At 47.8% G+C, this 27,217-nt stretch overlaps 2 protein-coding genes across 7 annotated transcripts in view; both read left to right on the top strand.

The window, feature by feature from the left end:
- The first annotated feature begins 3,458 nt into the window (after positions 1-3,458).
- On the top strand, positions 3,459-20,164 carry Allc (allantoicase). 2 transcript variants are annotated; one of them, XM_005404370.1, is made up of 12 exons: positions 3,459-3,573; positions 4,620-4,714; positions 6,368-6,418; positions 6,723-6,810; positions 8,444-8,569; positions 10,336-10,415; positions 12,247-12,379; positions 15,290-15,445; positions 15,788-15,861; positions 17,147-17,255; positions 18,931-19,055; positions 19,901-20,164. In XM_005404370.1, exons 2-12 carry the CDS (start codon positions 4,625-4,627, stop codon positions 20,105-20,107), a joined length of 1,239 nt encoding a protein of 412 aa, XP_005404427.1. In that variant the 5' UTR covers positions 3,459-3,573; positions 4,620-4,624; the 3' UTR covers positions 20,108-20,164. The 2 variants fall into 2 exon arrangements, with proteins under 2 accessions (XP_005404427.1, XP_005404426.1); XM_005404369.2 differs by having other exon boundaries at positions 3,459-3,653.
- Positions 20,165-20,856: 692 nt separating this feature from the next.
- The window catches only part of Dcdc2c (doublecortin domain containing 2C), a 57,962-nt gene continuing 51,601 nt past the window's right edge, over positions 20,857-27,217 (top strand). For all 5 annotated transcript variants that reach the window (XR_001231154.1, XR_001231153.1, XM_013504343.1 and 2 more), the window contains exons 1-2: positions 20,857-21,202; positions 26,316-26,367. Coding sequence is in view for 3 of the 5 variants with exons in the window: in XM_013504343.1 (XP_013359797.1) it covers positions 20,916-21,202; positions 26,316-26,367 (339 nt within the window). In the remaining 2 variants the exon portion in view is untranslated. The remainder of the gene's footprint in view (positions 21,203-26,315; positions 26,368-27,217) is intronic.

Here is a 27,217-nt window from a genome sequence, read left to right as displayed (position 1 = left end):
GCCCGTGTGTGCATGTGTGTGTGTAAGAAGCAGAAGCAAGGAGAGGTGCAGAAAAAAACAAAGAGCAGCAAGGGAGGTGGGGAAGGAGGCTCTGCAGGGTAGGGTAGACAGGGCTGGAGGGCGGTATTCTCTCCGGATCGCACTGACCTCCTCAGTGTCCTCCAGCCGCGCCGTCCTCCCTGAAGGACAGCTTGATGCAGCTGTCCCATCCGCCCATGTGCCAGACCGTGGCATTGGAAAGTGTGCCCCTCCCTCCTCCTGTCACCCCCTGGTTGGTCACAGAGCAGCTCAGCTGCACAACCCGCTCCATTCAGGGTCCTAAATGGGGCCAGGTGTGCCGTGCCTGTGAGCAAGAAGGTCAGAGCTTGGCAAATGTACACACAAAGGGAGTACGCAGAAAGCACTCTGGGAACGCACAAGAAAGACCTGAGAGAACAAAGCCCACAATCAGGCTGCAGATGGGCCTGCCCTGTTCCTCCTGGCTGCAGATGCAGTTGCTAGGTTACTGCCACTGTTGCCATGGAAGCCGGTCAGACTGCAATCCTCTAGCTTCCCACTCACAGCCCGGGACCGATGTGGGCCATGTGGAGTGCACAGGTTTCACACTGCACAAATCCAAAGCGCGATAGCAACCCGCACAACCATCCATGTTAGCTTTGTATGCATTTAGGGGTGGAGGACCTGGGGAAGCATGCATTTCTTGGTTTCTGGGGCAGAAGGAAAAGGTGCTTCCTGAGGATGGCAGTGTCTCCAGCAGTCTCCCATCAGCTTTTGTTGTGAAACTAATCATCCGCAACCCAGTGGCTCTCAACAGTGACCACACGTGGAGCGACATGCGTCTCCATCGGAGCAGATGCGAGGCTCCAGGGGGCTGGGCCAGGGGCTTTCTCTGGAGCTGTCTCCTCATGCCAGGATCCAGGTGCGCATGATCAAGAGGTGATACCAGGGTCCCCAAGATGGGAGCCAGTGCACACGTGGGAATGAGTGGCTTAAACCAGCCTGCGCAACCCTTGGCGTCTGAGCCTGGCTTCTGACTGTGTGGCCTCCTGGGTGCAGTCGAGGTGAAGAGTGTCCCCTGCAGCCCCTGGGTAGGGGGGATCTGCTTTCTCACATGCTCCAGGTCATGGCCCTTGGTGGGACACAGGTCCCCACAGGCAGCTCTGAAAAGCCAGAGATAGGCGATAGACTCCTAAAGCCTGGGTGCAGGATGTGAAACCCACAATCAGAAGGGATCACACAAGACCCTGGCGCTGGGAAGCAGGAGTCATAGGCCCTGTGGAAGCTGCCTGCCTCTTGCTTGGTGCGTGCACCAGTGTTGTATGAGGTGGGTAGCAGTTGCTGTAGTTGGGGTCCTGAATGTCCCCAAGGGGAACTTTAAGGCTGGCTCCCCAGGGAGGTGCTATTGAAAGGTGGTGAAACAAAAAACAGGTGGGAGGTCTTAGGTCATGGGGGTATTCTCCAAGGGGATTGGGTTTCTCTCTCTCTCTGCCTCTCTCCCTTTTGCATCCCAGCTAGGAGGATGTGTTGGTCAGCTTTTCCTCGCTGAGACTTAATTTAAAGGAGGAGAGGTTAATTTGTCTTATGGTTTCAGGGGATACAGTCCATGGTCAGCTGCTCCATTGGAGGAACATCATGGCAGAAGGGCCTGGGGGAGCTAAGCTGCTCAGTTCATGGTGGCCAGGAAGCAGAGCATGGGAAGAGACCAGAGAGGAAGAGGTAGACACAGATATAGACCCCAAGGCCACCCTCTATGATCTACCTAGACACGCTTGGAGTGAGTCCTACTCCTTCAGGTCACTCCCGTGCCAGTCAAGCTGACACAGTGGGGCTCTGCCGTTGCTAGGTGAATGGCTGTGCTCTGCCATGCTGCGTGGCACCCCCACCTTCCAAGAGACCTAACGGAACACATAACCTGATCCTCTAACATAAACCTTTGTATCAGTGTTTATTAGAGAAAGAGATATAACCCAAGATATACAAATACATAAGAACTTACAAGATTGGCTTACAATACGCACCTGCAAAGTTGGATGTTGAAGAGTGCGAAAGGCATCTGTACACTGGAGACTAGCGAATCTAGTCACAGGTCTGGAGCTCACTGCAGTGTCCCGTGTGAGTCTGTATCAGGGGGCCGATGGGTCTGCGCTGGAAAGCTGAAGAATCTATATAGGGAAACAGAAGTAATTTGGTCCTTCCTCATTTCCCCTTTACACTCTCCAGGCGACAGTCCCCCCTGGGGGGTCTCCCACACCCGAGGGGGTGGAACTGCTGAGCCAAGTTAGTTGAGTTTCTCTTGCTCAAGTTGATGCAATCAATCAATTCTCACACCTTTCCTGCTCCCTCCCTCTGTTACCGCAAGAATTTGTACCAGCAACGGAAAGCTGCCTGTCACTCAGGCACGGGATGGGAGCTACAGAAGGGTTGCACTAGTGGACAGATATCCCATAGGTGCTGATCCCAGCTTGCCAAGGAGCTGAGAAACATGTGGTCCAGTGTAGGCTTCAGAGGGTGATCCTACAAGGCTACTGAGTGCTGTGGGGAGAGAGTTATCATGGAGAGGACCTTTGGTACCGTAGGTTGCCCGTGGGAGGGACACCCACATGGCTCATCCTTGCGGCCAAGAATATCACCCAGCTGAAGACACGACACGAGTGTGACTGTGGAGTGGGCAGTACCTTCCCACCTGGGTGCTCCTGGGCCCTGTCCCTGGACGTTCCTGGGGCCCCACATGGGGAGCCTGGAGCAGGAGCCCTGGTGGGGCTATGGAAGAGGCCTGCCTGGCTTTGGGGCGTCCTCTCTCTGCTTCCTGCTCTCCCCTCTGTGTCCTACAGAGCTCTTCTGTGTGTTAGCAGCTCCAGGGACAAAGGATCTAAATTTTTAATTCCACTTGATTTTAATTAAGTGAATTTTAATTTTCAATAGCTGGTGGCTACCGTATTGGTTGGCAGAGCTCCGAGACTAGAATCTTGGTCCTGAAGCATGATCCATGGCAGGCAGTGCCAACAGGGCCCTGGAGAGTCTTGCTGTTGTTTTTTCTCTTTCATTGTGGGGATTAAACCCAGGACCTTTGCATGGGGCTACATCCTCAGCCTTTTTATTATTCTTTATTTTGAAATAGGCCTTGCTAAGTAGCTACACTGCCCAGGCTGAACTCAAACTTGTGATCTTTCTGCCTCAGCCTCCTGAGTGCTGGGATTACAAGCATGTGCCACTGTGCCTAGCTCAGAGACACAGCCTTAGCTCAGGATGCCGGCAGGTGGGGAGTTGGATTTCAGGTCTGTGTAGGGTGGAGGTGGTTTTGTCAGGGTTGTTGAGGGCCTGGCACCAGCTGGGTGATATTCTCAGGAGCAGGCCCAGCCACCACCGTCACCAGAGACCCGAGGAGGAGGACTGCTGTCCCAGGTCCCACTCCGCAGCTCTTGTGACATCACAGGGGTCAGCATGTCTGGAAGTTCCGTGCTGACTCCTGTGCCCTATAAATTCTCTCTGGGCTGGCACCGAGCACTATGGGACCCTACCTGGCTTGTGTGGAGCAAGACATCCAATCTTGAACGCTGGGCTTTGCTCTCCTGGGTGAGGTTGAGCACTGTACAGATTGTGTATGAATTCGCTTTTGCTGTGGGACAGAAGGCCTGGCACCCACATCTAAAAGGGTGAGAGGTTTTGTTTAAATTGAGTTTGAGTCAAATACCTCCCATCCCCACTCCTGAGGGAAGATTCTTGGCCTTTTGTTAAACCCAGAGCTGTGGCTTCATGGGGAAATATGTGTCTATGATTAATCCTATTTCTGTAACTTCAAGGCAGAGTTGATGTCTCAGTTCTGTGGCTCTAATCCTTTTTTTGTAAGACTAATAACTTGCAATCCTCCTGCTTCAGCCTTCCCTAGTGTTGAGAATGTAAGTGTGGGCCACCACAGCCAGCTAAGAATATTCCTTTATAAGACCTCAGTTTTTATGTGGTTTTCTCCGTTTCCTGTGACAGGCAGAAAAAAGAGAGGAACAAAAGACCAAGCAGAGGCCTAAGGTGCAGGGTCAGGACAGCCTGCACCCCCTCCCTAGCTCTGCCCCTTGGGCCCTGGTCCGCTCCTCCAAGCCTCCACTTCCTCAGCCTCAAACCACGGATGCTGGGAAGCTGGACTGGGTTCCCAGGGAGGATACAAGGAATATGGTGATGGGTGTACAAGGTCTGAAATTGGGATGAACCCAGAACCGTGTGCACGCCAGCATGTACCGTGCCTCAGAGCTGCACCCCAGCTCATGGGGCAGGGTCGAAATCCCAGGAGGCAAAACCTCTATGGCTCATGGCATGGACTGTGGGCTCCGGTAGGCGAACACCTTCTCATCTTTGACCCATATCTACTCAGAGCCTCTTCATAGCTGTTCAGGAGTGTTTGTTGATTGCACACAAAGCTGATTCAATGTGACTCAATGGAAATCACATTCCCCTTTCTGATCAGCACTCAAAGCCTGGTCGGTGGGGTAGAACATGCTGCAGAGGGAGCTCTGCTCAGGGTCCACACAAAACCCCTTTGACCCAGTTCCACGGAGAGCAGGCAGAACCTGTGCCGGGGTCTGGATGGGGTGTGGACGGCTCTGACTCCTCCTGCTTCTGCCTTCCAGCGAGCATGGCAGACACCCCGCAGGAGGGGAAGATCACCCGCTTCCTGGACTTCACCCAGCTGGTGGACATGGCGTGCGAGGCTGTTGGAGGGAAGGCAAGCTGGGGTCCCCGCTCCCATGGCAGGGAACCGGCAAAGTGGGTCGGCTGGAACTGGCTGAAGCAATGCACCCTGAGAAAGTGCATGCTCTTACAGGTTTTCTCTGAAATAGAGACAATGCTCAGCAAGGGCAGCTTTGCCTTGACTTTTTTTTTCTTCTGGCAGTCCTGGGGATTGAACCTAGCACTTTTGCACTGAAATGCTCTATTTTATTTTGTTTCATTTATTTAAGGCAGGGTCTCACTAAGTCACTAAATTGCCCAGGCTGGCCTGGAACTTTGGATCCTCCTGTCTCAGCGCCCAGAGTGCTGGGATGACAGGTGTGAGTCACTGCCCTCGTGAGGAGGTTTGTTACAGGGAGGATACAAGGGGTACGGTGCAAATTACTGTGGAGCTGGTTGGACTCCAGGGGCAGAGAACGGAGCTGCCAGGAACAGAGACCCCTGCAGGGTGCAGAGGGAAGACCCTGTGCTGCCCTGGGGTCTCTTACACCATCTCCAAGCTGGAAGTGCTTCTTGGGGGACAGGGAGCAGGCGAGGCCTCTGGGGCCCCAAAAGCCGCATCTATCCTTGCCTTAGGTTTCTGGGCTGGAGTTAGGGTTCAGGGCTCTGTCCCTCGAGGCTGCTGACTGCGGTCCCTTGGCTCGAGGGCGGTTGGGTGGTCGGGAAATTGGCGTCCAGCTGGCACTTGGTTAGGACCAGCAGCACCGCCTCACCTGGAACCGTGCTATGCTGGTGGGTGCACTACCAGGATACCACCTTCGGGAAAGAGTGACCTGGTGTGGCCCCGGGGCCCCATCCTTCCCCTCCCTCCCTCTTCTTTATTCTTTCCTTCCTTCCTTCTTTCTTTTTTTTTTTTTTTTTTTTTTTTTTTTTTTTTTTTTTTTTTTTTTTTTTTTTTTTTTTTTTTTGTCTTTTTGAGACAGGGTCTCGCTATGCAAGGTCTCTGGCCTTGAGCTCACTTTGTAGCCCAGGCTCGTCTCGAACTCACAACAATCCTCCTGCTTCAGCCTCCGGAGTGCTGGGATTACAGGCGTGCACCACCATGCCAGACTCTTCTCTTTCATTTTTTTGTTCTCTTTTTCATTACTCTGTTTGTGGGAGAAGCAGACTCCAAGGCCTTTGGTTCTTGAAAAGAAGAAAGTTGGGCACTCAGAAGGCTGAGGGGAGAGGATCACAAGTTCAAACCCAGCTGGGTGTGGTTGGCACAGGCCTGTAGTCTCAACACTAGGGAGGCTGAGGCAGGATGATTCCCTCTAGTTCGAGGCCAGGCTGGGCTCCATAGTGAGTTCAAGTACATAGCAAGACCCTGTCTCAAAATAAATAAGGAAAAAGTGTGGGGATGGAGCTCAGTGCCAAGGTCCTGGTTCAACCCCTGGTAATTCCATCACCACAGCTACGAAGGAAGTTGGTTTGTTTACTTTTCAGGTGCACACTTTTGCACCCCGATAAAGAGGTGACTGAGAGGAAAGGGCAGAGAGAAAAGGCAGGCGGGGAGGGCGAGGAGGTGGCTCAGCTGCCCTCAGTGCACCTTCCCGGGGCAGCGCCTCCTCCCATTTCACTGTAGTCTGCCAAGTGTCACCAGGCGATGAAATACGGTGGTTTACGATCTGTGGTTCTCTCATCTTTGCTTCTGTTTCTCCTCATCTAGATTTTGTTCGCAACAGATGACTTTTTTGCTCCTGCTGAAAACCTCATAAAGGTATTGCCCCCTGCCGCATGCCCTGGGAACGTTGGTGTATCTTGTCAGTGGTGTGGATTCAGACCTACCTGCTTGTGGGGAGCGAGGGTCACATGCTGGGCATCATGGCCATGTGTTTTTTTGAGACAGGGTCTCACTATGTAGCCTGCACTGGCCTCAGTCTTCCTGCCTCAGCCTCCCGAGTGCTGAGATCACAGGCAGGCACCACCACGCCCAGCCCAGCAATGTGTTCTTTTACTGTAATACATTTAAAACATTTAAACATTCTCCATATACTTTGATCACCCCGTGTCCGTGTTTACAGAGCTGCAGCCCTACCTTTAAAGAACACGAGTACACTGAGTTTGGGAAATGGATGGATGGATGGGAGACCAGGAGGAAGAGGGTTCCAGGTAAGAAGCCCGGGACTGTGCCGCCCTAGCACGACATAGGCTAAAGCCGGGGCTGCAGTCTGTGGGGTGCGCTCACCTCCTGATGTCCCCGTGAACCCAGACTCTGAGAGATGGGGGGGAGCTTGCACCCTGCCCCTGGCCCAGCACCAGGTGGAAAGGCAGGGGCATGCTTTGCCTGGAAGATGGAAATACTGGGGAAGGCTGCAGGTAGCAGGCAGCAGCAGCACGGCCCATGTCACTCACTGAGAGCATCTGTGTTTGACCCTGGACCATGATCTGCAGTGGGTGATCCCATCTCCCCTTGTTACCATAGAGACAAGTCCCTGGGCTCACATCACCCAGCCACCCAGGCGAGCTGGAAATCAAACCAAGACCCATCCTCTATCACAGTGCACACCTTAAACTGCTGTCTTTATTTTTTCTCATTTAGGTTTTGCAGGACTGGGGATGAATGTAGGGCCTTTGCACTGAACCCCACCCCCAGCCCCCCTCTTCTATTTTTCTTTTTTTTTTTTTTTTGGTTCTGGGAATCGAACTCAGAACATTGCACTTGTGCCGCTGAGCTATATCCCTGACCCTCTATTTTTCATTTTGAGACAGAGTCTTACTAAGTTGCTAAATTGCCCAGACTGGTTTGGAAATTGTGATCCTCTTGCTTCAGCTTCCTAGAGTGAAATCCCTAGCAGAATTATAGGCCTGCACCACCATGCCAGGTCAGCTATCATTTTTATTTGTTGTTTTATTGGTTAGTCTCTCTTTTTTTTGAGACAGGGTTTTGCTAGGTAGTACAGGCTGGCCTTGAACTCACAGCAATCTTCCTGCCTCAGCCTCCTGAGTGCTAGAATTATAGGTGTGAACCACCATACCGGCCGTTACTGGTTAGTGTTAATCATGATATACCTTTTTAAGTTGAAAAATGCTAAAAATAGAAGAGAAAGAGTTCAGGTATTAAGTTGATAACTGGACTTGTTTTACTAAAGTATTATAGAAATATTAGCTATCTTTCATTTTTGTATTTCTATAGTACTCAAGGCAGTATTAGATTCCAATACATCTAGACATTTTAAGGTGTGTTATATTAGTTTTTTCATTTTTTCTTTTTTCCCTTTTTTTCTTTTTTCTCTCATTTTAAATTTTATATTTTCTTTTCTTTTCTTGGAGACAGAGTCTCACTATGTAGCCCAGGTTGGCCTCACACTCACAGTGATCTTTCTGTCTCAGCCTTCTGAGTGCTGGGATCACAGGCGTGTACCACTACACCCAGTTTAGTACATTTTCTTGTGGGGAGTTGGCACCAGGATGACATGAGGCTATGCAGACCTTGCACACAGGTGGGGGGCATCCTGGTAGGCAGTGTGGAGGGCCCACAGGAAACTCTGCAGTCTGAGATCTTGGTGACCCTGGTGTGGATGGGGGCCCAGCGGGGCCAGGGTTTCTACATCACACGCAGTGGTCACTGTGAGTACTGGGAAGCTGGTCCCCACAGCAAGAGTGGAAGAATGGCAGAGAGAGATGGTATGGCTCACCAGGGACGCCACAGACGCAACCAAACTGGGCCCCACAGTCCCACGGCTGTGCCTCCTCTGGCCCAGCCAGCACTGGTGTCTGGTGTCCTTGTCCCTCTCGCACACAGGTCACGACTGGTGTGTCATCAGGCTGGGCATCGAGGGCATCATCCGGGGCTTTGATGTGGATATCTCTCATTTCACTGGAAACCACCCTCCCCGGGTGTCCATCCAAGCTGCCAATTTGGAAGAAGGTGCGTTGGGGGCACTGTGCCCGAAGGAGGCCCAGGATGATGATGCCCTGAGTTCATGCTCCTGGGGGACCTGGATGGGGAGCAACTGGTCCCAGCCTACACTGTGATGGAGCCGCAGAGCCAAGGTCCTTCCTGCAGGCCCTGCGATTCCTGACTCTCAGCTCTGTGAGAGGTGCTGGCCTCTCAGATTCCATTCTTCCTTTGCTCCTGGGGTTGACCTATGGGAGGCTCTTGTGTCCCCAAGATATGGGGCCAGCCCACTGCTGGGCAGGGACGGAGGCAGCGGGCTGTGCCTGGGGAGCCCAGGTCTGGGCACCTGGGGCTCCCAGCTCCAGCCCACGTCTGGCCACTGCAGTGAGCACAGCGGCCTTGCAGTCTTGGGGGTTCTCAGGAAGGTCCTTCTGTGTCGCGGGCACCTTGCAGGTTATGGAGGCTCTGTTGGTGCAGCTGTGTGTTTACTCCTCGCATTGGTATCTGGGGTTGGTCTTTGAACTAATTGTTTAAGAAATGTGTGCAGTTATACAATGGGTGGTCAATGGTGATTGTTTCCTAAATAAATTTAAAAATTTATAAAAGATGCATTGCCAGGAATCCCCCTCAAAATCCTCTCCTGGGGGGCTGGGGATTTAGCTCAGCGGCAAAGCGCCTGCCTGGCAAGTGCAAGGTCGTGAGTTCGGTTCCTGGTACCGGAGAAAAACCAAAAAAAAGAAAAAAGAAAAAAAAAAATCCTCCCCTGGCTTTGAACACACTCATCCCACCATCCTTGCCACTTTCTGTGGCAGCTCTGGAGTCCTCTTTCCTGAGGGTCTTTTGCTGCACTCCCCTGGCTGCCTCAATGTCCTGAATGGATTTGAAACATTTCCCTTTCATGGTCACTTTTGGGAAGAGCCAAAAGTCATACAGTGCCAGATGCAGTGACTATGGTGGGTGAGGACACAGCATTGCGCTTTCAAAGCTGCCTTTCTGTTGGGTGGCACTCAGCAGCAGCATTCACTGTATTTTTGATCCCACCTAGGAAAGACCCTTAGGAAAGAGGACTCCAGAGCTGCTGCAGAAAGTTGCAAGGATGATGGGATGAGCGTGTTTGAATTGAGGAGAATATTTTGAGGCGCATTCACGACAATGTGTCTTCTGCTGTAATGAGTTTCTTCTCTAACACACACCATGTTTTTTCCATCACACCTCGTATGTGTGCATGTGCTGCGCTTAGGATAAATCATGGCATAGGGGAAATTTATACTGGAAGTGCTAGGTGCACAGTACTGTGAGGCTTGGTAGGGAGGAATAGACCCCACCTCCATGATGGCTGGGGTATCAGGAAGGTAAGGAAATGACCCATGACAAATGTGTGGTGGGCCTGACAAGGGTCTGAATGTTGCCTTTTCTGAACCCTGGGAGTTGGAGTCCGGAGGCTGCAGCTGGAGTCAGGGTGTTTCTGGCCCTGAGCCCCAGGGTTCCAGCCTCAGGCGGACTCCTGAGAACTCAGGTGATATGGTCAGTTTGTTGGTCTGGCCTAATGTGGAGATGGTATTTACTATTTTGATGAGCAAATGTCTCGTTGAATGCACAGCATGGCTTTTTGCAATTGTTAATCTATTAAACATCAAGGAGCTGCATTGTCTTTTACTGTGGTCAGCTGGTACTGTAACTTCAGCAATGATACCTTTAGCCCTGCTTGGGGAAATGCAGCAGCCACGCCTCACATCCAGGGCAGCACCTCTGTGATTCTGCACCCCAGCTAACCTGAATGGTCCCTCTGCCTTCAGATAAACTGCCAGAGATGCTGCCGCGAGGGGTGAGGACAGGAACCGCAGCCAGCCCTGAGGAGTTCGATGTCATCGCTGAGGTACGCCTGCTACCCCAAAGGACAACGTCACATCCTGGGGATAGGACGGAGCTAGCGCTGTAGGCCTGGCTGCACAAGGCCATCTGCTGGGACACTGGACCCTGGAACCCTGTTCATTGCTTTTTTTTTCTCCCAGTACTGAGGATTGGACTCAGGACATTTGCACTGAGCTATAATCTCCAGCCCCACTTTTGAGACAGGGTCTTACCAAATTGCCCATGCTGGACTTGATTGATGATCTTCCTGCCTCAGTCTCCCCGGTGCTGAGATTACAGCCATGCTACCCTGTGCTGGGCTTACCCTGCACCTCCTTTACTTTCACACGCATGCTTTACAGGTGCTCGGGCAGAACACTTCCCCACAGCCTGCATTCTGCTGCTGGCCTGGGAGGTAAGGTAGAATCCGAGAGGCAGCCTTTACGCTTCAAAACTGTTTTAGTCTTTCTTAGTCCACGTTCGAAGTACTTACTGACGGCATTCACCACGGGGAGTTGGTGCACGGACGGGACACAGCTTGTTTCTTTCCACATTGCCTCCCTCCCTGTGCTCTCGGTCCCCTTTCCACTTGGGAAAATCTGTCTCCCTGCTTCCTATTACGTTTTTTAAATTCTGCTCTTAATTTATTTATACTCCGGCTATCTCACGTAAGAGAAACCTGGCGATATTGAAGCTTGTGCATCTGATTTATCTCACTTAACATTATGGTCTCAATGTGCATTCGTTTTCCTACAAATGACTCAGGTTTATCCTCCTTTATGGCAGTGTAGTACTCCATGGTGTGTAAATATCAGTTTATCTATCGTTCATCTCTTGTTGGGCATACAGGCCCCTTCTAAGATTTATCTGTAATGAATCGTGCTGTTGTAAATATGAGTGTGTGTGCATGACAGCAATTCCACAAAGCAATTCTTGTGTCTGATGAATTTAATAAACAAGCAGCATTTGCATTTTGGTACATTATTGTTTAAATTTGTCTACTAATTAATTTCTGTTGTGTTATAAAAGTGTTCACCCATAGCAGACTAGGAAATAACAGCAGCAACAAATAGGCCTTTAGTCTGAGAAACATCTATCCAGGTAAAGCTGTTGCAGGTTCAGCCGAGCAGTCTCCCTGGACTCATAGGGCCACGTCATTTTTTTTCTTTTTGTCTTTTTGAGACAGGGTCTCACTATGCAGTTCAGGCTGGCCTTGCGTGCACTTTGTAGCCCAGGCTGGTCTCCAACTCACAACGATCCTCCTGCCTCAGCCTCCTGAGTGCTGGGATTACAGGTGTGTACCAACATGCCTGGCCCCATTTTTTTTTTAAAAAATGCTTCCATCATGAGTCTGCTTTCTACTGCAAATCACCCTGAGGCTGCTGGAGGGATCTCCATATCCCCACCACCTTCCTCTGGCAGCTATTTTGATCCATGTGAGAGAAAAAACCTATCCCGAGGGGCTTTGGTTCTGTTTGTTGTTAAACCTGGGGCTGGGTCATCGTTAGTATTTTTATTAATGTGTTCTGTAGGCATCCAGCCTTTTTTTTTTTTTTCGGTACTGGGAACCAAACTCATGACCTCGCACTTGCCAGGTAGGCATTGTGCCTCTGAACTAAACCCCCAGCACCCCCCTTTTTTTTCTTGAGACTGGGTATTACTATGTAGCCCAGACTGGCCTTGAACTCCTGGCAATCTCTCTCCCTCAGCCTCCTGAGTCCTGGTGGGGTTACAGGCATGTGTCACCACACACAGTATCCAGCATTGATTTTTATCCCAAATCATCTCTATGCCTTAATCCCCACAATGGCCCTGTGATGAGCTCGCTTATCACTGGCACTTTGTGTTCACTTTAGCTACATTCTGATGCCTGGAGTTACTTGGTGCCCATGACGGAGCTTAAGCCAGGAAACCCCACTTCCAGCCACAACTACTTTCTCGTCAATTCCCAGCAGAGGTGGACTCACGTGAGACTCAACATCTTCCCAGGTGCGTGTGTGAGGACTTTCTGCAGAACCTTGACCTTAGATGAACAAGATCCCCTTGTTTTGATTAGATCTCTAGCATTTTAGCCCTGAAATTTACCTTTTGTGCTCCAGGGAATTATCTGAAGCTGCTCATCCATAGAAGTAAATGAAAAATTCTCAAGCCAGTTGAATGTGTAATGGTTAGGTACTTCCCAGCAGTTTCTGTGTCACAGGTAGAGTGTACTAGCAGCTGAAGTGGTTTATAACTGACTCTATGTTATTTCTTTGTGGAAGCTTTATTGTGATGCAATTCACATAATTTACAAGTCACTCACTTGACGTATACAAGTGAAATATATGCACAAATATGAGCAATCTCACCACAGCCAATTTGAGAACATTTTATTTATTTTTATTTTTTGAGACAGGGTCCCACATGAGATATTTGTCCCATGTGATTGTTTTCTCAATGTTCTATAGACTTACACTTTTGCTCAAAGATAAAGTTATGTACATTTTAGATTTACATCTTTGTTCAAGTCTGAGTTCAGGCTGACCTTGAACTTATTATGTATCCCAGGCTGAGCTCATGGTGATTCATTCTGCCTCAGCCTCCCTGAGTGCTGGGGTTACAGGCAAGCACAAGCATGCCCAATATGCTCATTTTTAAACTTAGCTTTTATTTTTTATTATTGAGTTATATAGTTTCTTTATAAATTTAGATAAAGGCCCTTTTTTTAGCTATGATTTGCAAATATTTTTCTAGCACTTTGCAGAAGTATCTTTTCACTTTCTTGGGAGTGCCTTTGGAAGCACACAGCAGGTTTTGATTTTGGTGGAGTTCAGTATGTTTTTTCTTTTTGCTGCTCATTCTTTTGGAGTTACATCTGGGAATCACTGTCAAATTCAAGACTAAGAATATTTGTCCTACATGATTTTTTTCTCAGTGTTCTATAGATTTACACTTTTGACCAAAAATGAAGATTATTTACATTTTAGATTTACATCTTTGTTCAAGTTTGAATTAAGTTTTGTAGATAGTGTGAGGTAGGGATTACACTTCTTTCATTTTTATTATGTTGGATATCGATTGTCTCAGACTAAATGTTGCAAATGCTCTTGTCTCCCAGTTGAATGACTCTGCATTCCTTGTGGAAAATTAGTTGACGCAAGGGTTTATTTCCAAACTCTCAATTCTACCCTACTGACCTATTTTTCAGTCTTTTATACCAGTAACACATGGTAGGATTGGTATCAGTAAGTTGGAAATCATGAATCTTACAGACCTTTTTTCTTTTCCAAGATTGTTTTGAATCTTTTGCGAGTCCACACATTTGGAATTGGCTTGTCAACTTCTACAAAGAAGCTAGTTGGGATTCTCACAGTGAATCTCATACTGAATGTGTAGATTTGAGGGTACTGCTATCTAGAGGGAATTAAGTCTTCCAGTCCATGAACATGGGATGTCCTCCTGCTTATTTACTTAGACAAGATCTCACTATGTAGTTCAGACCAGCCTTGAGCTCATTATATAGCCCAGGCTGGCCTTGAACTTGCAGAAATGCTCCTGCTTCAGCCTACCAACTGCTGGGATTATAGGTGTGCACCACCATGCCTGGCCTTGTCCTCCTGTTTATTTAGACTTCCTTTAACTCATTTCAAGAATACTTTGCAGTTCTAAGAGGGGAACTTCTCACTTCTTTTGCTAAATTTGATCTTGTACCCTCCAACCTTTCTGAATATTTTTGTATTAGTAATGTTTAAGCGGCATAAACATTTTCTGCATACATGATCATGCTCTATGTGAGTAGTAGCAGTTTTTCTTCTTCTTTTCCAATAAGGATTCTCTTTCTCTTTCTGCTCCACAAATGATCCTGGCTAGAATCTCTACTGCAGTGTGGACTAGAGTGACAGGAACTAAAAGTCCAGGTCTGATTGCTGACCTTAGTGGGAATTAGCATTTAGGTTTTTTCCATTAAATATGTGATCACCCATGGCTTTTCATAGACACCCTTCATCAGGTTATGAAAGTCTCATCCATTGGGTATTTTCATGATGAGAAGGTGTTGGAGTTTGCCAAATGCTTTTTTCTATGTTGATTGAGATGCTCATGTGGTTTGTGTCAGTATTTGTGTTATCGACATGGTGGATTGCTGAGTCTTAGCAGACATCCTTGAATGAATGCTACTTCATTTGCTGTGTGCTCTAAGGACCACTTTCAGAGACTTGAAGTGCTTTGCATTGTAACTGCAGCTTCTCAGGGAGCAGGTCAGTAGAGAGAGCTCCTTACACTATCATGCCAAAAGCCTCTCTCTCATTCTCTCTTTCTTGTTTTTTTTTTTTTTTTTTTAAAGACAGGGTCTCACTATGCAGTTCAGGCTGGCCTTGAGCTCACTATGTAGCACAGGTGATTGTCCTGCTTCAGCCTCCTGAGTGCTGGGATTTTAGGCATGTGCTGCTATGCCTGGCTAAGGATTCTGTACTCTGAGCTTGAGAGACTGGTATTCATGGGTACTTAAAAAAAAAAAAGAAAAGCAAACAAAAAAAGTGGTGACAGACTGTGATTAGAGCTAGGGTGAAGTAAGCAGGGAGACATGATAAAGCTCCCCTGGGAAGCCAGGCTGTGGCAGGAGAGGACCTCTGTGGGTGACAGGAAAGGCTTCTCTGAGGCCATGGCCCTTCCATTGAGACCCAAGTGTGACAAGTAGTCTTGGAGTTCAGGGAATGTTGTTCTGGTGCAAGGTGATGTCACGCAAAGGCCCTGGGGCAGTTGGTGTGCTGTATTTACAGTGTTGCACTGTGTAGTAAGGTGTGAGGTAGGGATGGCAGAGTCTAGCAGGAGATGATCTTGGAGCAGACTGGAGGACCTTCCAGGTCCCAGTGCACCAGCGGCCACTTCCCTGTCAATAATGAAGGTAATTTTCCTTTCCAGACGGTGGGATTGCACGCCTCAGAGTGTATGGCACTGGACAGAGAGACTGGGTTGCCACAGACCCCAAAGAACCTGTGGACTTGGTGGCCATCGCTTTTGGGGGCGTCTGTGTAGGATTTAGCAATGCCCACTTTGGACACCCCAACAACATGATAGGTGAGAAGGGTTCTGGGAGGTAGCTTTTACACAGAAGTGTGGGTGCCAGTGTCAGGTGCCTCAGTGCCCAGGACAAGCAGGACGAAGGGACCATGCAGCAGCACAGGGTGGAGGACAGGAGAATCCGTGTAAGTGGCCTTCCGTGTTGGGCTTAGGTTCTTGCTACCAAAAGAAAAGGAAAAGTTACTAATTCTATGGTTTTTACTGAAACATCAGCTTTAAACAAAATGATTTGTGTAGCAGGGCTCAGCTCTGGGGGGTCTGAAATGTGATGACTCCATGCCTTCGTCCCGGCACACGTGAAGCCCTGGGCAACAGCGTGAGTGCAAGTTTTCCCTGCAGGAGTCGGCAGGGCCAAGTCCACAGCGGACGGCTGGGAGACCGCGAGGCGGCTGGACCGGCCACCCGTGTTAGAAGTAAGAGCGACAACAGCGACAACTTCAAGTTTTCCTGAGAAGTGTCTTTAGCCGGGTGAGGTGGCACATGCCTTTAATCCCAGCTCTCAAGAGGCTGAAGCAGGAAGAGCACCATGAGTTCGAGGCCAGCCAGAGCTACATAGTGACCCTGTCTCAAAAGCTAAAAGCAACGAGATCAACAACAACAAAAAAGTATTTTAGTACATTTTTCTCTTTAATTTCCATCAAAGAAGCTTCCACTTTTTTTTGAAATGTCCTTGGCATTGTTTTAATTGTTTGTTGCTATCATTCACATTTTCCAAATTTCTATTGTACTGTCTGGCCATCAACAGTTGCTCTAACACCTTTCTGGAAAACTGAGTTTCTTCAACAAAGAAACAAAAATATCTGTACTTTAATAATACAAAAGCTAGGAGCAAATTTTCTGGTAGAATTGGAGATAAAGACATGAGTCTAATTTTTTTTTTTTGTGGTACAGTACTGGGGGTTGAACCCAGGGCCTTCACCCTGAGCTACATCCCCAGCACTTCTGAAATTTTTAAATTTTGAGACAGGTTCTCTCTAAGTCACTAAGTTTTTCAGGCTGGGCTGGAACTTGCAATCCTCCTGCCTCAGCCTCCCAGAATGCTGGGATTACAGGCATGCATCTCCATGCCTGAGTTTGATACTTTTTACTATGCAGTTTTGTGCAAACTTGTGACTTGGTAGAGGTGCTATAATCAGTTTAGCTGTTCATGGGGTCAGTAGCCAAGCTGAGACCAGGTGACCAAAGCAAACGCTTCTCAGTGTGCATATCGCCCTGGAATCTTGGAAGACTCACCTTGCTTGGGATGGCGGTTTGGAGGTGGATCATGTATTGGGACAGATGTGACCAGGAGATTCTGACTTTGAATAGTCAGAAAAACCTACCGGAGGCCCTGTGAGCTGGGTGAGACAAAGATCATTTCCTGCATGACATCCTGTAGGCGTCCATAGTTGGTGTAGAAAATCATACTTGCAATTTTCAAAAACTTCCCGAGTACCGAGTGGGCTCGGGAGCAGAGGTGCGGCATTTAAGGAGTGGTGGTGAAGCTGCGGTATGCACACAGTGCGCGGTACACGTCAGGTAAATGGGTAAGAGAAGTAGTCAGAGAGGAGCGGAGGTGAGCACAGAGAAGATGTCGCGCTGGGGCTTCTTTTTACCTTCTGGGTTCCGGGATTGGATTCTCGAAAGACTCTAAATTGATTTCCCTCCCCGTTTCCCTTTCCCTCCCCCACCCCTCCCCCTCCCCTTTTCTAATCCCAGGCGGATGCGAATGGCCTTCTCCTGGTTCCAGGGTGTGAATGGGCTGTCTTCCGGTTGGCGCATCCTGGGGTTATAACGCAAATCGAAGTAGACACTAAACATTTTAAAGGTAAATTCAAGGCCATAGGAAGCACCTAGAATGGGGCAGGAGTGCTTATTCTGAAGGCGGGGTATCCTGTGGGGGGGGGCTGGAGGGTCTGCACCTGCCTTCCCCACTCAGCTCGCCCGTGGTGATTTGCAGCAGGCACTTTCGGCTCACCCTGCTTTCCCAGGTGCACAGTAGGACCCAGGGATTCCAAAGTTCATGAGTCCAGGCTGACAAGGGAAGGGCAGCCTCCTAGCACATGTTTTGGGCTGAAGCAACTATTTCTTCCCCAGGTGTGAATTTCAGGCATCGAGCTATACTTTTTAAATTTTTTTGGTACTGGGAATCGAACTCAGGACCTTGTAATTGCCAGGCAGGCGCTGTGCTGCTGAGCTAACTTCCCAGCCCTAAGTTACACGTTTTAAAAGCCGTGAACCTTCCACTGACTAAAAAAAAAAAAAAAAGATAAGCAACCCTGATATTCCATATTTACTTTCTTTTTTTTCCAGTACCAGAAATTGAACTCACTACCTCGTGCTTGCCAGGCAGGCACTGCGCCACTGAGCTAAATCCCCAGCCCCTCGTATTTACTTTCTTATGACATCTATACATGGGTCATTAAATTAAGAAGGATAGCCAGGCATGGCGGCACACACCTGTGATCTCAGCACTCAGGAGGCTGAGGCAGGACGATCATCCTGATTTCAAAGCCAGCCTGATCTACATAAAGAACAAAAGCAAATGAAAAAGAAAATTCAAAAGAGGTGACTAAACTTCTGTAATTTCGGTGACATTTTGTGAGTACTGGATTGGGTACTGTGTGATTGTTTACTTCTTTCTATAAGGAATATGGCAGTTTATATTCAGATTTTGGAAGACTAGTATTTATTTATTTAGTCTTTTGAGACAGAGTCTCACAATGCAGTTCAGGCTGGCCTTCAAATCACTATTTGGCCCAGGCTGGCCTCGAACTTACAGCGATCTTCCTGCCTCAGCCTCCTCAGTGCTGGGATAGCAGGTGTGTGCCACCATACTCATTTTGAAGATTGGCTTTTAACTATCTTGCAAATCATAATGACTTTATTCAATTATTAGTATTATGTCAAGGCACAAGGTACACCAACCACAAGGCTGATCATTATGGTAGTATTTTAAGGAGTCTTGGTGAGTTAGCTTGCTCTTGGAAGATGGCTTTATTAATTGATTGATTGATTGATTTGTTCTTGTATTGACATATTTGTTTGCATGGTACTGAGGACTGCACCCAAAGCCTTCATGCTGAGTTCCATTACTGGTCTTTGTTTTTTGTTTTGAAACAGGATCTTACTAAGGTTGCTACAAGTTACACAGGCTGGGCTCAAACTTGTGATCTTGTGATCCTCCTGCCTGAGCCTCCCAGAGCACTAGGATTCAAGGCAGGCACCACCCCATGCATCTAGGTTTGTTTTTTTTTTTTTTTTTTTTTTTTTTTTTGAGGCTGTGTCTTGCTGTGTAGTTCAGACTGGCCTTGAACCATAAAGGCCAAGCTGAACTCTCAGTGATCCTCCTGCCTCAGCCTCCCCAGTGCTAGGATTACAAACCTGTGCCACCACGGATGGCATTTGCTGCATTTCGAACCTGATTAAAAACCCCAGCGTGCCAGAAGGTGAGTGCAGCCTGGGGACAGGCATGGCCCACACAGTGTCCCTTTGCTCCACAGGGAACTCTCCGGACAACTGCAAGGTGGACGGCTGCGTCCTGACCACGCAGGAGGAGGAGGACGCGGCCAAGTGCCAGTGGCTTCTGCCAGCCACAAAGTGGAAGCCGCTGCTGCCGGTCACCAAGGTGGGTATGGCCCGGGCTAGGAGCCGCCTCTGAGTGCTGTGGCGGTGTCAGGATCTGACTGGACTCCACCCCCAGCCCTTATGTATGTATTTATTTTGAGACAGAGTTTTGCTAAATTGCTAAATTGCCCAGATTGGGTTTAAATTTGCAACCTTCCTGCCTCAGCCTCCCAGAGAGCTGGGGTTACAGGCGTGCATCACCACATACTTTTATTAAAGTTATGTGCTAAAAATATGTAAGTGTGAAAATGTTTTTGTGTTCTATTAAACCATTTACAGGGGAGTCGAGCACACTTACAGCTCTAAGGGCTGTACTTGGTGATGGCGGGGTGCTGTGAGATGTTCCAGAAGCATCTTTGACCTGGCAGGGGGGTGGGGAATCTGTTCGGGCCAGGCCTGCTCCTTGTCACCATGGAGACTCACCAGGCGACCTCCTCATCTGCTTGACTTGTCTACTTACCTACTAAACACAGCCAACAATGGCTGGGTGTGGTGGCACATGCCTGTCATCCCAGTAGTAGGGAGGCTGAGGCAGGAGGATTGCTGTGAGTTGGAGGCCAGCTTAGGCTACATAGTGAGACCCTGAGTACTCATGCCAGTATTATTTGAGCATCTTCTCCGGGTAACAGATTTCTAAACCAAGTTGTCACTGGATCACTTTTTTTTTCTTTTAAGTCTTTTTTTGAGACAGTCTTTCTATGGAGCCCAGGCTGGCCTCGAAGTCCCAGCAATCCTCCTGCCTCAGCCTCCCAAGCATTGGAAGGCCAGGTTTGCGCCACCACGAGGGGCATGATGATGTTCTGGGCCACCTAACCCTGCCCCAACCTCTGGCCTCCTTTCTTGTAGCTCTTGCCCAACCAGAGCCACCTGTTCGACAGCCTCACGCTGGAGCTGCAGGACGTCATCACGCACGCCAGGCTCAGCATTGCCCCCGACGGGGGAGTGAGCCGCCTGCGGCTGCTCGGCTTCCCCAGCTCCATCTGCCTTCTGCGGCCCCGGGAGAAGCCAACTCTGCGCTTCGCCGTGAAGGCCGCCTTCAAGGCCAGCCTGTAGCCTCTGCTCCCCGGGCTTTGAGGCCCCGCAGCTAATAAAGTGCTGGTGGCGCAAAGAGCGTTGTGTTGTGCTGGGTCCACAATGAACTGTGGCCGTGAAGGGCCACATATGTTCAAAACACTCTAGGAGGCTGAGGCAGGAGGATCGGAAGTTGGAGCCTAGCCTGGGCAGTTTAGCAGCTGAGTGAAACCCTGTCTGGAAATACAAAAACAAACAAGGGTGGGGCATGAAGTTCTGTGCAGTGGCTCTGGGTTCCGTCCCTTGCTGGAAAATAAAATTGGTTGTGGCTGTGAAACAGTAGGTGGACTCTTCGCGGGTAACATTTTTTGTTGTAGCTTTTCCGTTTTTGAGACAGGGCCTCACTATGTAGTCTAGGCTGGTTTTGAACTCATGATGAAGCCCAGGCTGGCCTTAAACTCATGATGATCCTCCTGCCTCAGCCCTCCTGAGTGCTGGGATGACAGGCGTGCACCATCATGCCCGGTTTTTTAAAAACAAGAAAATGTCGATATTTACTGTATAGTGTTGAGGACCCTCTGTGTGTAGATTCAGCAGGTACAGATAGTCTGTCTTTGAGGGTTTGTTGAAAGCCAGCAAAGCCATTGGGAAAACATCTCGCTGTCCCCTTGCTTGCTGTAGCGCCTCCTGTTGCCCTATCCCTTGTCACCCCTGTCCCGGGGGCGTCGGGGTCACAATCGCCCGCGTCAGCGCTGTGCCGCACCCCTTGGGCCCGGTAGTCAGTCCCGCGCCCCGCGGCTTGGGCTGCGCAGCCGAACCGTCCTGCCTCGGCCTCCCTGGAGCGCACGGCATGGGCACGCGCGGGCCCCGACCGCTGGTGGACACCACGCCGGCCAAGACCATCCTCGTGTACCGCAACGGGGACCAGTTCTACATGGGCCGCAAGTTCGTGCTCTCGCGGCGCCGCGTGGCCACGTTCGAGGCGCTGCTGGAGCAGCTGACCGATCACGTGGCTGTGCCCTTTGGGGTGCGGCGCCTCTACACGCCCACGCGGGGCCACCAGGTGCTTGAGCTCGATGCGGTGCAGACGGGAGCCAAGTACGTGGCGGCGGGCCGCGAACGCTTCAAGAAACTCGAGTAAGTGTGCGTTCCAAAAGGGAGGCGGAGGCAGGAGCGTCTGCGGTTGCAGCCCAGCCTGAAAGGGGTTGGAGGTGGAGCTCAGGGCTTGAGGGCTGGGTTCAGTTTCCAGGACCGGACTGGGGGTGGGTGGGTCCTGCGATCGCGTTCCTGGTATCGGGTTGGTGTATGAACAGAACACATCTCACGGGCGCGCAACACGTCATCCCCTTTCCCCACTCTCCCGCCCCTCCCCCTCTTGGCCCCCTTCCCATCTGCAAAAGATTTTCTATCTTTTAGTTTACCCTTGAATTTATTTATACTTTGAGTTTCTCACAGAAGAGAAACCACGGGCTACTTCAGCCGTGTGCCTGCGTTATTTCACTCAAAGTCACGGCCCCAAGGAGCCTCCTATTACCTCCACAGGACTCGAGTTGGAGCTCAGCCCCCTTTGCGGCTGGGCGATGGACCTGCCGGGCTGTGTCTAAGCCCGGCCGTCGCTGCTGCTCCCGCCCTCTGCCCGGCTGAGTCTCCCTCCTCGCCCTGCCTTTCCTTGTGTGCTTGCTTTCTGTGACTCTCTCCTTTTCTGTCAGTGATGTGGGGAATTTCCTCTGGGAGGATGGGGCCACGGGCCGTGCTCCACAGAGAATGTCCATTTCTCCCAAATGCCAGGACTGCTCCCTGACAAGGATGCTCTGAGTTAAATGAGCAGCTTGAGGTTTGAGTTTTTGAACCAAAAAGATGAAAAACGAAGGGGCCTGTGAGATAACTCAGTGGTACAATGCCTACCTGGCAAGTGCAAGGTCCTGAGTTCGATTCCCAGTACCAAAACCAAAACCAAAACCAAAACCAAAACCAAAACCAAAACCAAAACCAAAACCAAAACCAAAACAATATGAGAATTAAACAAGTCACTGTGTGTGGTGGCGCACGCCTGTAATCCCAGCACTCAGGAGGCTGAGGCAGGAGGATCACTGGGAGTTCAAGGACTGCCTGGGCTACAGAGTGAGTTCAAGGCCAACCTGAACTGCAGAGAGACACCCTGTCTCAAAAAGAAAAAGAAAAAAAAAAGATAAAAACTGAGTACAGTTGAATGGCACATTTTAACAGCATTGGCAAAGATGCACATTTAACACTTTAGGTGCTATTGTTTTTTTCCTTTTTCTTTTAAAGAGAAAAAAAAGTAAAAACAATGATACAGAATTTCAAAACAAGATAATAGGAAATTAACAATGGTTAATATATTGCATATTGTTATCCTCAAAGTAATTGCTCAGATTACAAGATATAGCCATGCAAGACTGATCAAACAATATAAGTACAAACCGTTCTCTTCAATGAACTAAAGAAAATTTGTAGTATAACTATCAGCTATCTTATGTGTCTCTCTCTATATATTGATATGTATTTTTTCTCCCTTCCTTCTTTTCTCCTTTTCCCCATCCTAGTTGTTCTTTCCTTTTGGGTAGTTTCTTTCCCTTTCAGAATATCTATTGTAGATTTTGGATCTTATCTGCTCTTTCAGTTTCTCACACTAGGGACACAGTATGATGTTTATACATGTTTATTTAATTTATGAATATGGTTTCTAGTTGCATCCATTTATCTATAAAAGCTTTGAGTTTATCCTTCTTTATGGCTGAGTAGTACTCCATGGTATAAAAAGGTCACATCTTTTTAATCCATTCCTTGATTGATGGGCATTTGGGTTGTTTCCAAGATTTAGCTATGACAAATTGTGTTGCTATAAACATGGGTACACATATATCACTGTGGTATGATGTTTTTAATTCTTCTGGAAAAATACCCAGAAAGGGAATAGCTGGGTTAAATGGGGCTTCTAATCCTAGCTTTTTGAGGCATCTCCACACTGATTTCCACAGTGATTGCACCAGTCTGCACTCTCACTAACACTGAAGTGTTCCTTTCTTTTCCAGAGGCCTGCCAGCATTTGTTATTGGTTAATTGCTTGATGACAGCATTCTTTCTGGGGTGAGATGGAATCTCAGTGTTATTTTAATTTGCATTTGCATTTGTACAATGATGTTGCACATTTTTTCATATATTTATTTGCCATTTGTATTTCTTCACCTGAGAAGTGTGCATTCATCTCAGATGCCCATTTTTGGACTGGGTCTTTCAATTTGGGGGTGCCTGACTTTTTTCAATTTTTTTATATGTTCTAGAGCATGCTATTATTTTTTGGGGAAAGTCATAACCATAAATGGTGAGAGGAGTCTCAATTAACTTCATAGCATTTTAGGTTGAAATGCATCTCTGGGATGGGCCTGACAACATATTCCTTTTCAGACATGAGATTTTCTGGTTTTTTTTTTTTTTTTTTTTTTTTGGCTTTTTGAGATAAGGTCTTGTTATTAATTCAGGCTGGCCTTGAACTCACAGTAATCCTCCTGCCTCAGCCTTCCAAGTGCTGGGATTACAGGCATGTGCCACCATGCCTGATGTTTGTGGTTATTTTTTCAGGATCAGTGGGATGTTAATTATAGCTAGAACTTATGGTTTCTTACCAGAATCTAGTATTCAGTACAGACATTCCTCATTTAACAACTGAGCTCCACTCCTGCATGTAGGCTGTTAGGTAAGTGGGTCACTCAGTGAGGAATTACACATTGTGTGTACATTGCAATATTCAGAACAAAGAGACGGTCAGGGGAGCGCCACCTTGATGGCCTTGCCTTTATTTGCCTAACGCTTGCGTGCTGTACTGTAATGTAGAACAGAACTTGGAAGTGCAGTACCACACTGTACAGCATGATCAGCAGCAGTTCTGGTGCTGTATTACAAGGTGTACCGTACCAAAAAGACACTGAGGCGCTATAAACAAGATGTACAGACATCTACAAAAATAAAAGACGGGTTGAAGGTCTAAATGATGCGTCTGGATCATAAGTAGGGACAGTCATTAAACGGGTAGGTGGTTACAGAGGAACATGGGCTGTGCTCGCCATTGAACAGTGAAGATGAACTTTCACCAAGAATTCTGATCCAAGTTGTGCCACGAGCTCATGGGCTCTGAAGCTGTAACAGAAAATACCCGCCTGCCCCAGCCAGTATACTTCAGCTTCTTAGAAGGAGTTGCTGACAGCCGTCTCGAGTGGGTGTTAGACGACGCCATCAGGACAGGCGTGGAAGCAGAAGGCTGTGGAGGGAGGCAGCGGCGAGCTGGAACCAGTTCAGTTGGCTGGAGGCAGACGAGTTGGGAGCGGGGAGTGAAACTATAGGTGCTGGCAGCAAGTGCAGCGGCAGACGAGGGTGCCGAGGCGGAGTTCTCAGGAAGAATGGGTCTGAGGGTACACAGAGGGCCCCAACCCTCATCGCCATGGGGTTGTGGGAGGAGACAGACACTATAAAATCTCCCTGACACCCACCCAGTGTTCAGATACTTCCCACTTTTTCTAGAGTAAATTAGAGATTTCTTCATGCCTTTTTTTTTGTGTAGGACAAAAGGCTATTGATTACTTCTCAAAAAAGAAAGGCTCTATAAAGCCAACATCGTAGTTATTTCTTTTGTGGAGAAAGTCATATTCATACAAAATCTAAATCAGGATATTGTCTGTGAGCTTATAACTTCATTTTAATACTTGGAAGAAGTCTTCACATCAGATATAAACCTTAAGGTATTACTATCATTTAAAATATCAAAAGAATTTATAGGTGTGCAGCACCACACCTGGCATTTTTTTTTTTTAATTTTTGAGAACTATGGCTGGGTGTGGTGGTGCACGCCTGTAATCCCAGCGCTCGGGAGGCTGAGGCAGGAGGATCGTTGCAAGTTTGAGACTGGCCTGGGCTATAAAGTGAGCTCAAGGCCATCCTGAACTGCATAAGGAGACCCTGTCTCAAAAAAGACTAAAAATAAAAAAGACCAAAAAAAAAAGGGGAAATATGGAAGGCTCTTCAAAAATCCCCAGGGGTCAAATATGGTATTAGTGGAACTCATATATTTTTGGGTTTTTGATTTAGGGTCCACTATACAGTTCAGGCTGCACTTGAACTCATTATATAACCCAGGGTGGCCTTGAACTTGTGATCCTCCTAGCATAGCCTCCTGAGTGCTGGGAACATTTGTGATCTCCCAAACCTTGTCTTATAAGGATATGTTTTTTTTAAAATTTTTTTTATTTTTTGGTTTTTTCTCCGGTACCGGGAACCGAACTCACGACCTTGCGCTTGCCAGGCAGGCGCTTTTGCCACTGAGCTAAATCCCCAGCCCCAAGGATACGTTTTTTTAAAAAAGGCCTTAGAACCAGGTGTGATAGCACATGCCTATGATCCCAGCACTCTGGGAGGCTGAGACAGGAGGGTTGTAAGTTCCAGCACGGAGTAGGCAACTGAATGACTCAGTTTTAAAATTAAAAACAAAGAAAAGAAACTGTTGTGTGTAATTATTTGATCAATCTTGCATGCCTATATCTAACCATTTTGAAGATGACATTGTGTAGTATAACCATTGTTAATATCCTATCACCAAGTTTTGAAATTCTGTATCATTTTTATTGCTCCCTATGCTGTTTTGTTTATATATTTGTTTTTGTTACTTTGTTTTTTAAAATGAAAAACAAAATTTGTATGTATATATAAAGTATATATATATGTATATATAAGGTATATATATATATATAGCTGGAATAGGTGTATTGTTGATATCTGTGGTTTATTGAGAGGAACAGTAAATTTCTATCATTTTGTTTTGAGATCATGTATCATTTTTGTTGTTTTTGTGCTGTTTTTATTTTGCCTTCATTGTTGTTTTGACAGTTTTTAAATTTTTAAAATAAAAAAACCCAACCAACCAAACAAAGAATGGGTTGGGAATACAGGTGGTCATAAGGTTGGCATTTTGATTTTTCATACTGCAAAAATTAAAAAAAAAATTAGGTAATTTCTAAGAGTGTTTAAGAGACAGTTCCAGTGGGGCAAGCTGGAAAGTTGTCCCACGGCAGCATTGCTATTGCACACTAACGTGACTCCTGGTCCGGACAGAGGTATGGGGTTGTCTATTTTCATTCCAAAAAGGATGAAGCCTTTTTATCCTCTATAATATGGCCCAGGGTTCCTATCTAAATATTTACCTTCTAATTGGATTTTCTCCTTTGTTTCTTTTTTTTTGCAGTTATATTCATATAGTTCCCAGAAAACCTTCCAAGATAAGAAAGCTGAAGGAAGTAAGTGTTCCCTGCTAGCTGATCAAGCCGAGGTAAAGTAGATGATCTGGCAGAGGTTTAAGTGTCAATCCTGAAGGACTGAGGCAGGCAGAGCTCCGTTGGGAGTGTGTGCAAAGGTGCGTCGCTCAGAGCCGGAAGCCACTGCAGCAGCTTGTTGTTCCAAGAGATCTTGATTTGGTACAGCAATGTACTTAGATTCAGCTAGACCAGCATACTATACAATTAATACGGCCATAGACATGGCTTATGAAATACTACAGTGTAATGCATTTGAAATTTCACTTCAGTAAATGGAAAGGCAGAAAAGCTAGATTTGAATTTGACGGGATTTCGGTTATCATGAGCGTGCTGGGTTGGGGATGAGAAGGTATCCTTGATGTCGCCATGACTGAATGGTCTTTTTTTTTTTTCTTTTTGATACTGGGGAGGTGAAGTCATAATATTGTGTTTGCCAGGCAGGCAAGTGCTGTGCCACTGAGCTATATCCCCAGCCCAGCGACTGAATGGTTTTTGTGTAACATCTACAGTTGTGAGGCACCATCTGCAGCTGTGCGGACCTGGGTAGATGATGTCTCCAGTTCTTTTTTCTGTGCTTGAGCCCCAAGTCAATATTTTTCTTCACCATGAAGGCTGTCTTTTTGGAGACAGAGTCTTACTGTGTTGTCCAGGCTGGCCTTTGGCTTAAACTCATCATATAGCCTCAAACTCATGGTGACCTTCCTGCCTCAGCCTCCTCAGTGCTGGGATTATAGGCGTGTACCACCACTCTTGGGCTGTTTCTGCTTTAAAAAGTACTCTCCAACTTGTGCTCATTGGAGAAAAATGAGAAAAAGTAATATATATATATATA

The sequence above is a fragment of the Chinchilla lanigera genome, unplaced genomic scaffold (assembly GCF_000276665.1).
Source record: "Chinchilla lanigera isolate Chin_1 unplaced genomic scaffold, ChiLan1.0 scaffold00086, whole genome shotgun sequence".
Classification (NCBI taxonomy): domain Eukaryota; kingdom Metazoa; phylum Chordata; class Mammalia; order Rodentia; family Chinchillidae; genus Chinchilla; species Chinchilla lanigera.
The sequence above is the reverse complement of the archived record's forward strand: the minus strand, read 5'-3'. Positions and strand labels throughout refer to the sequence as shown.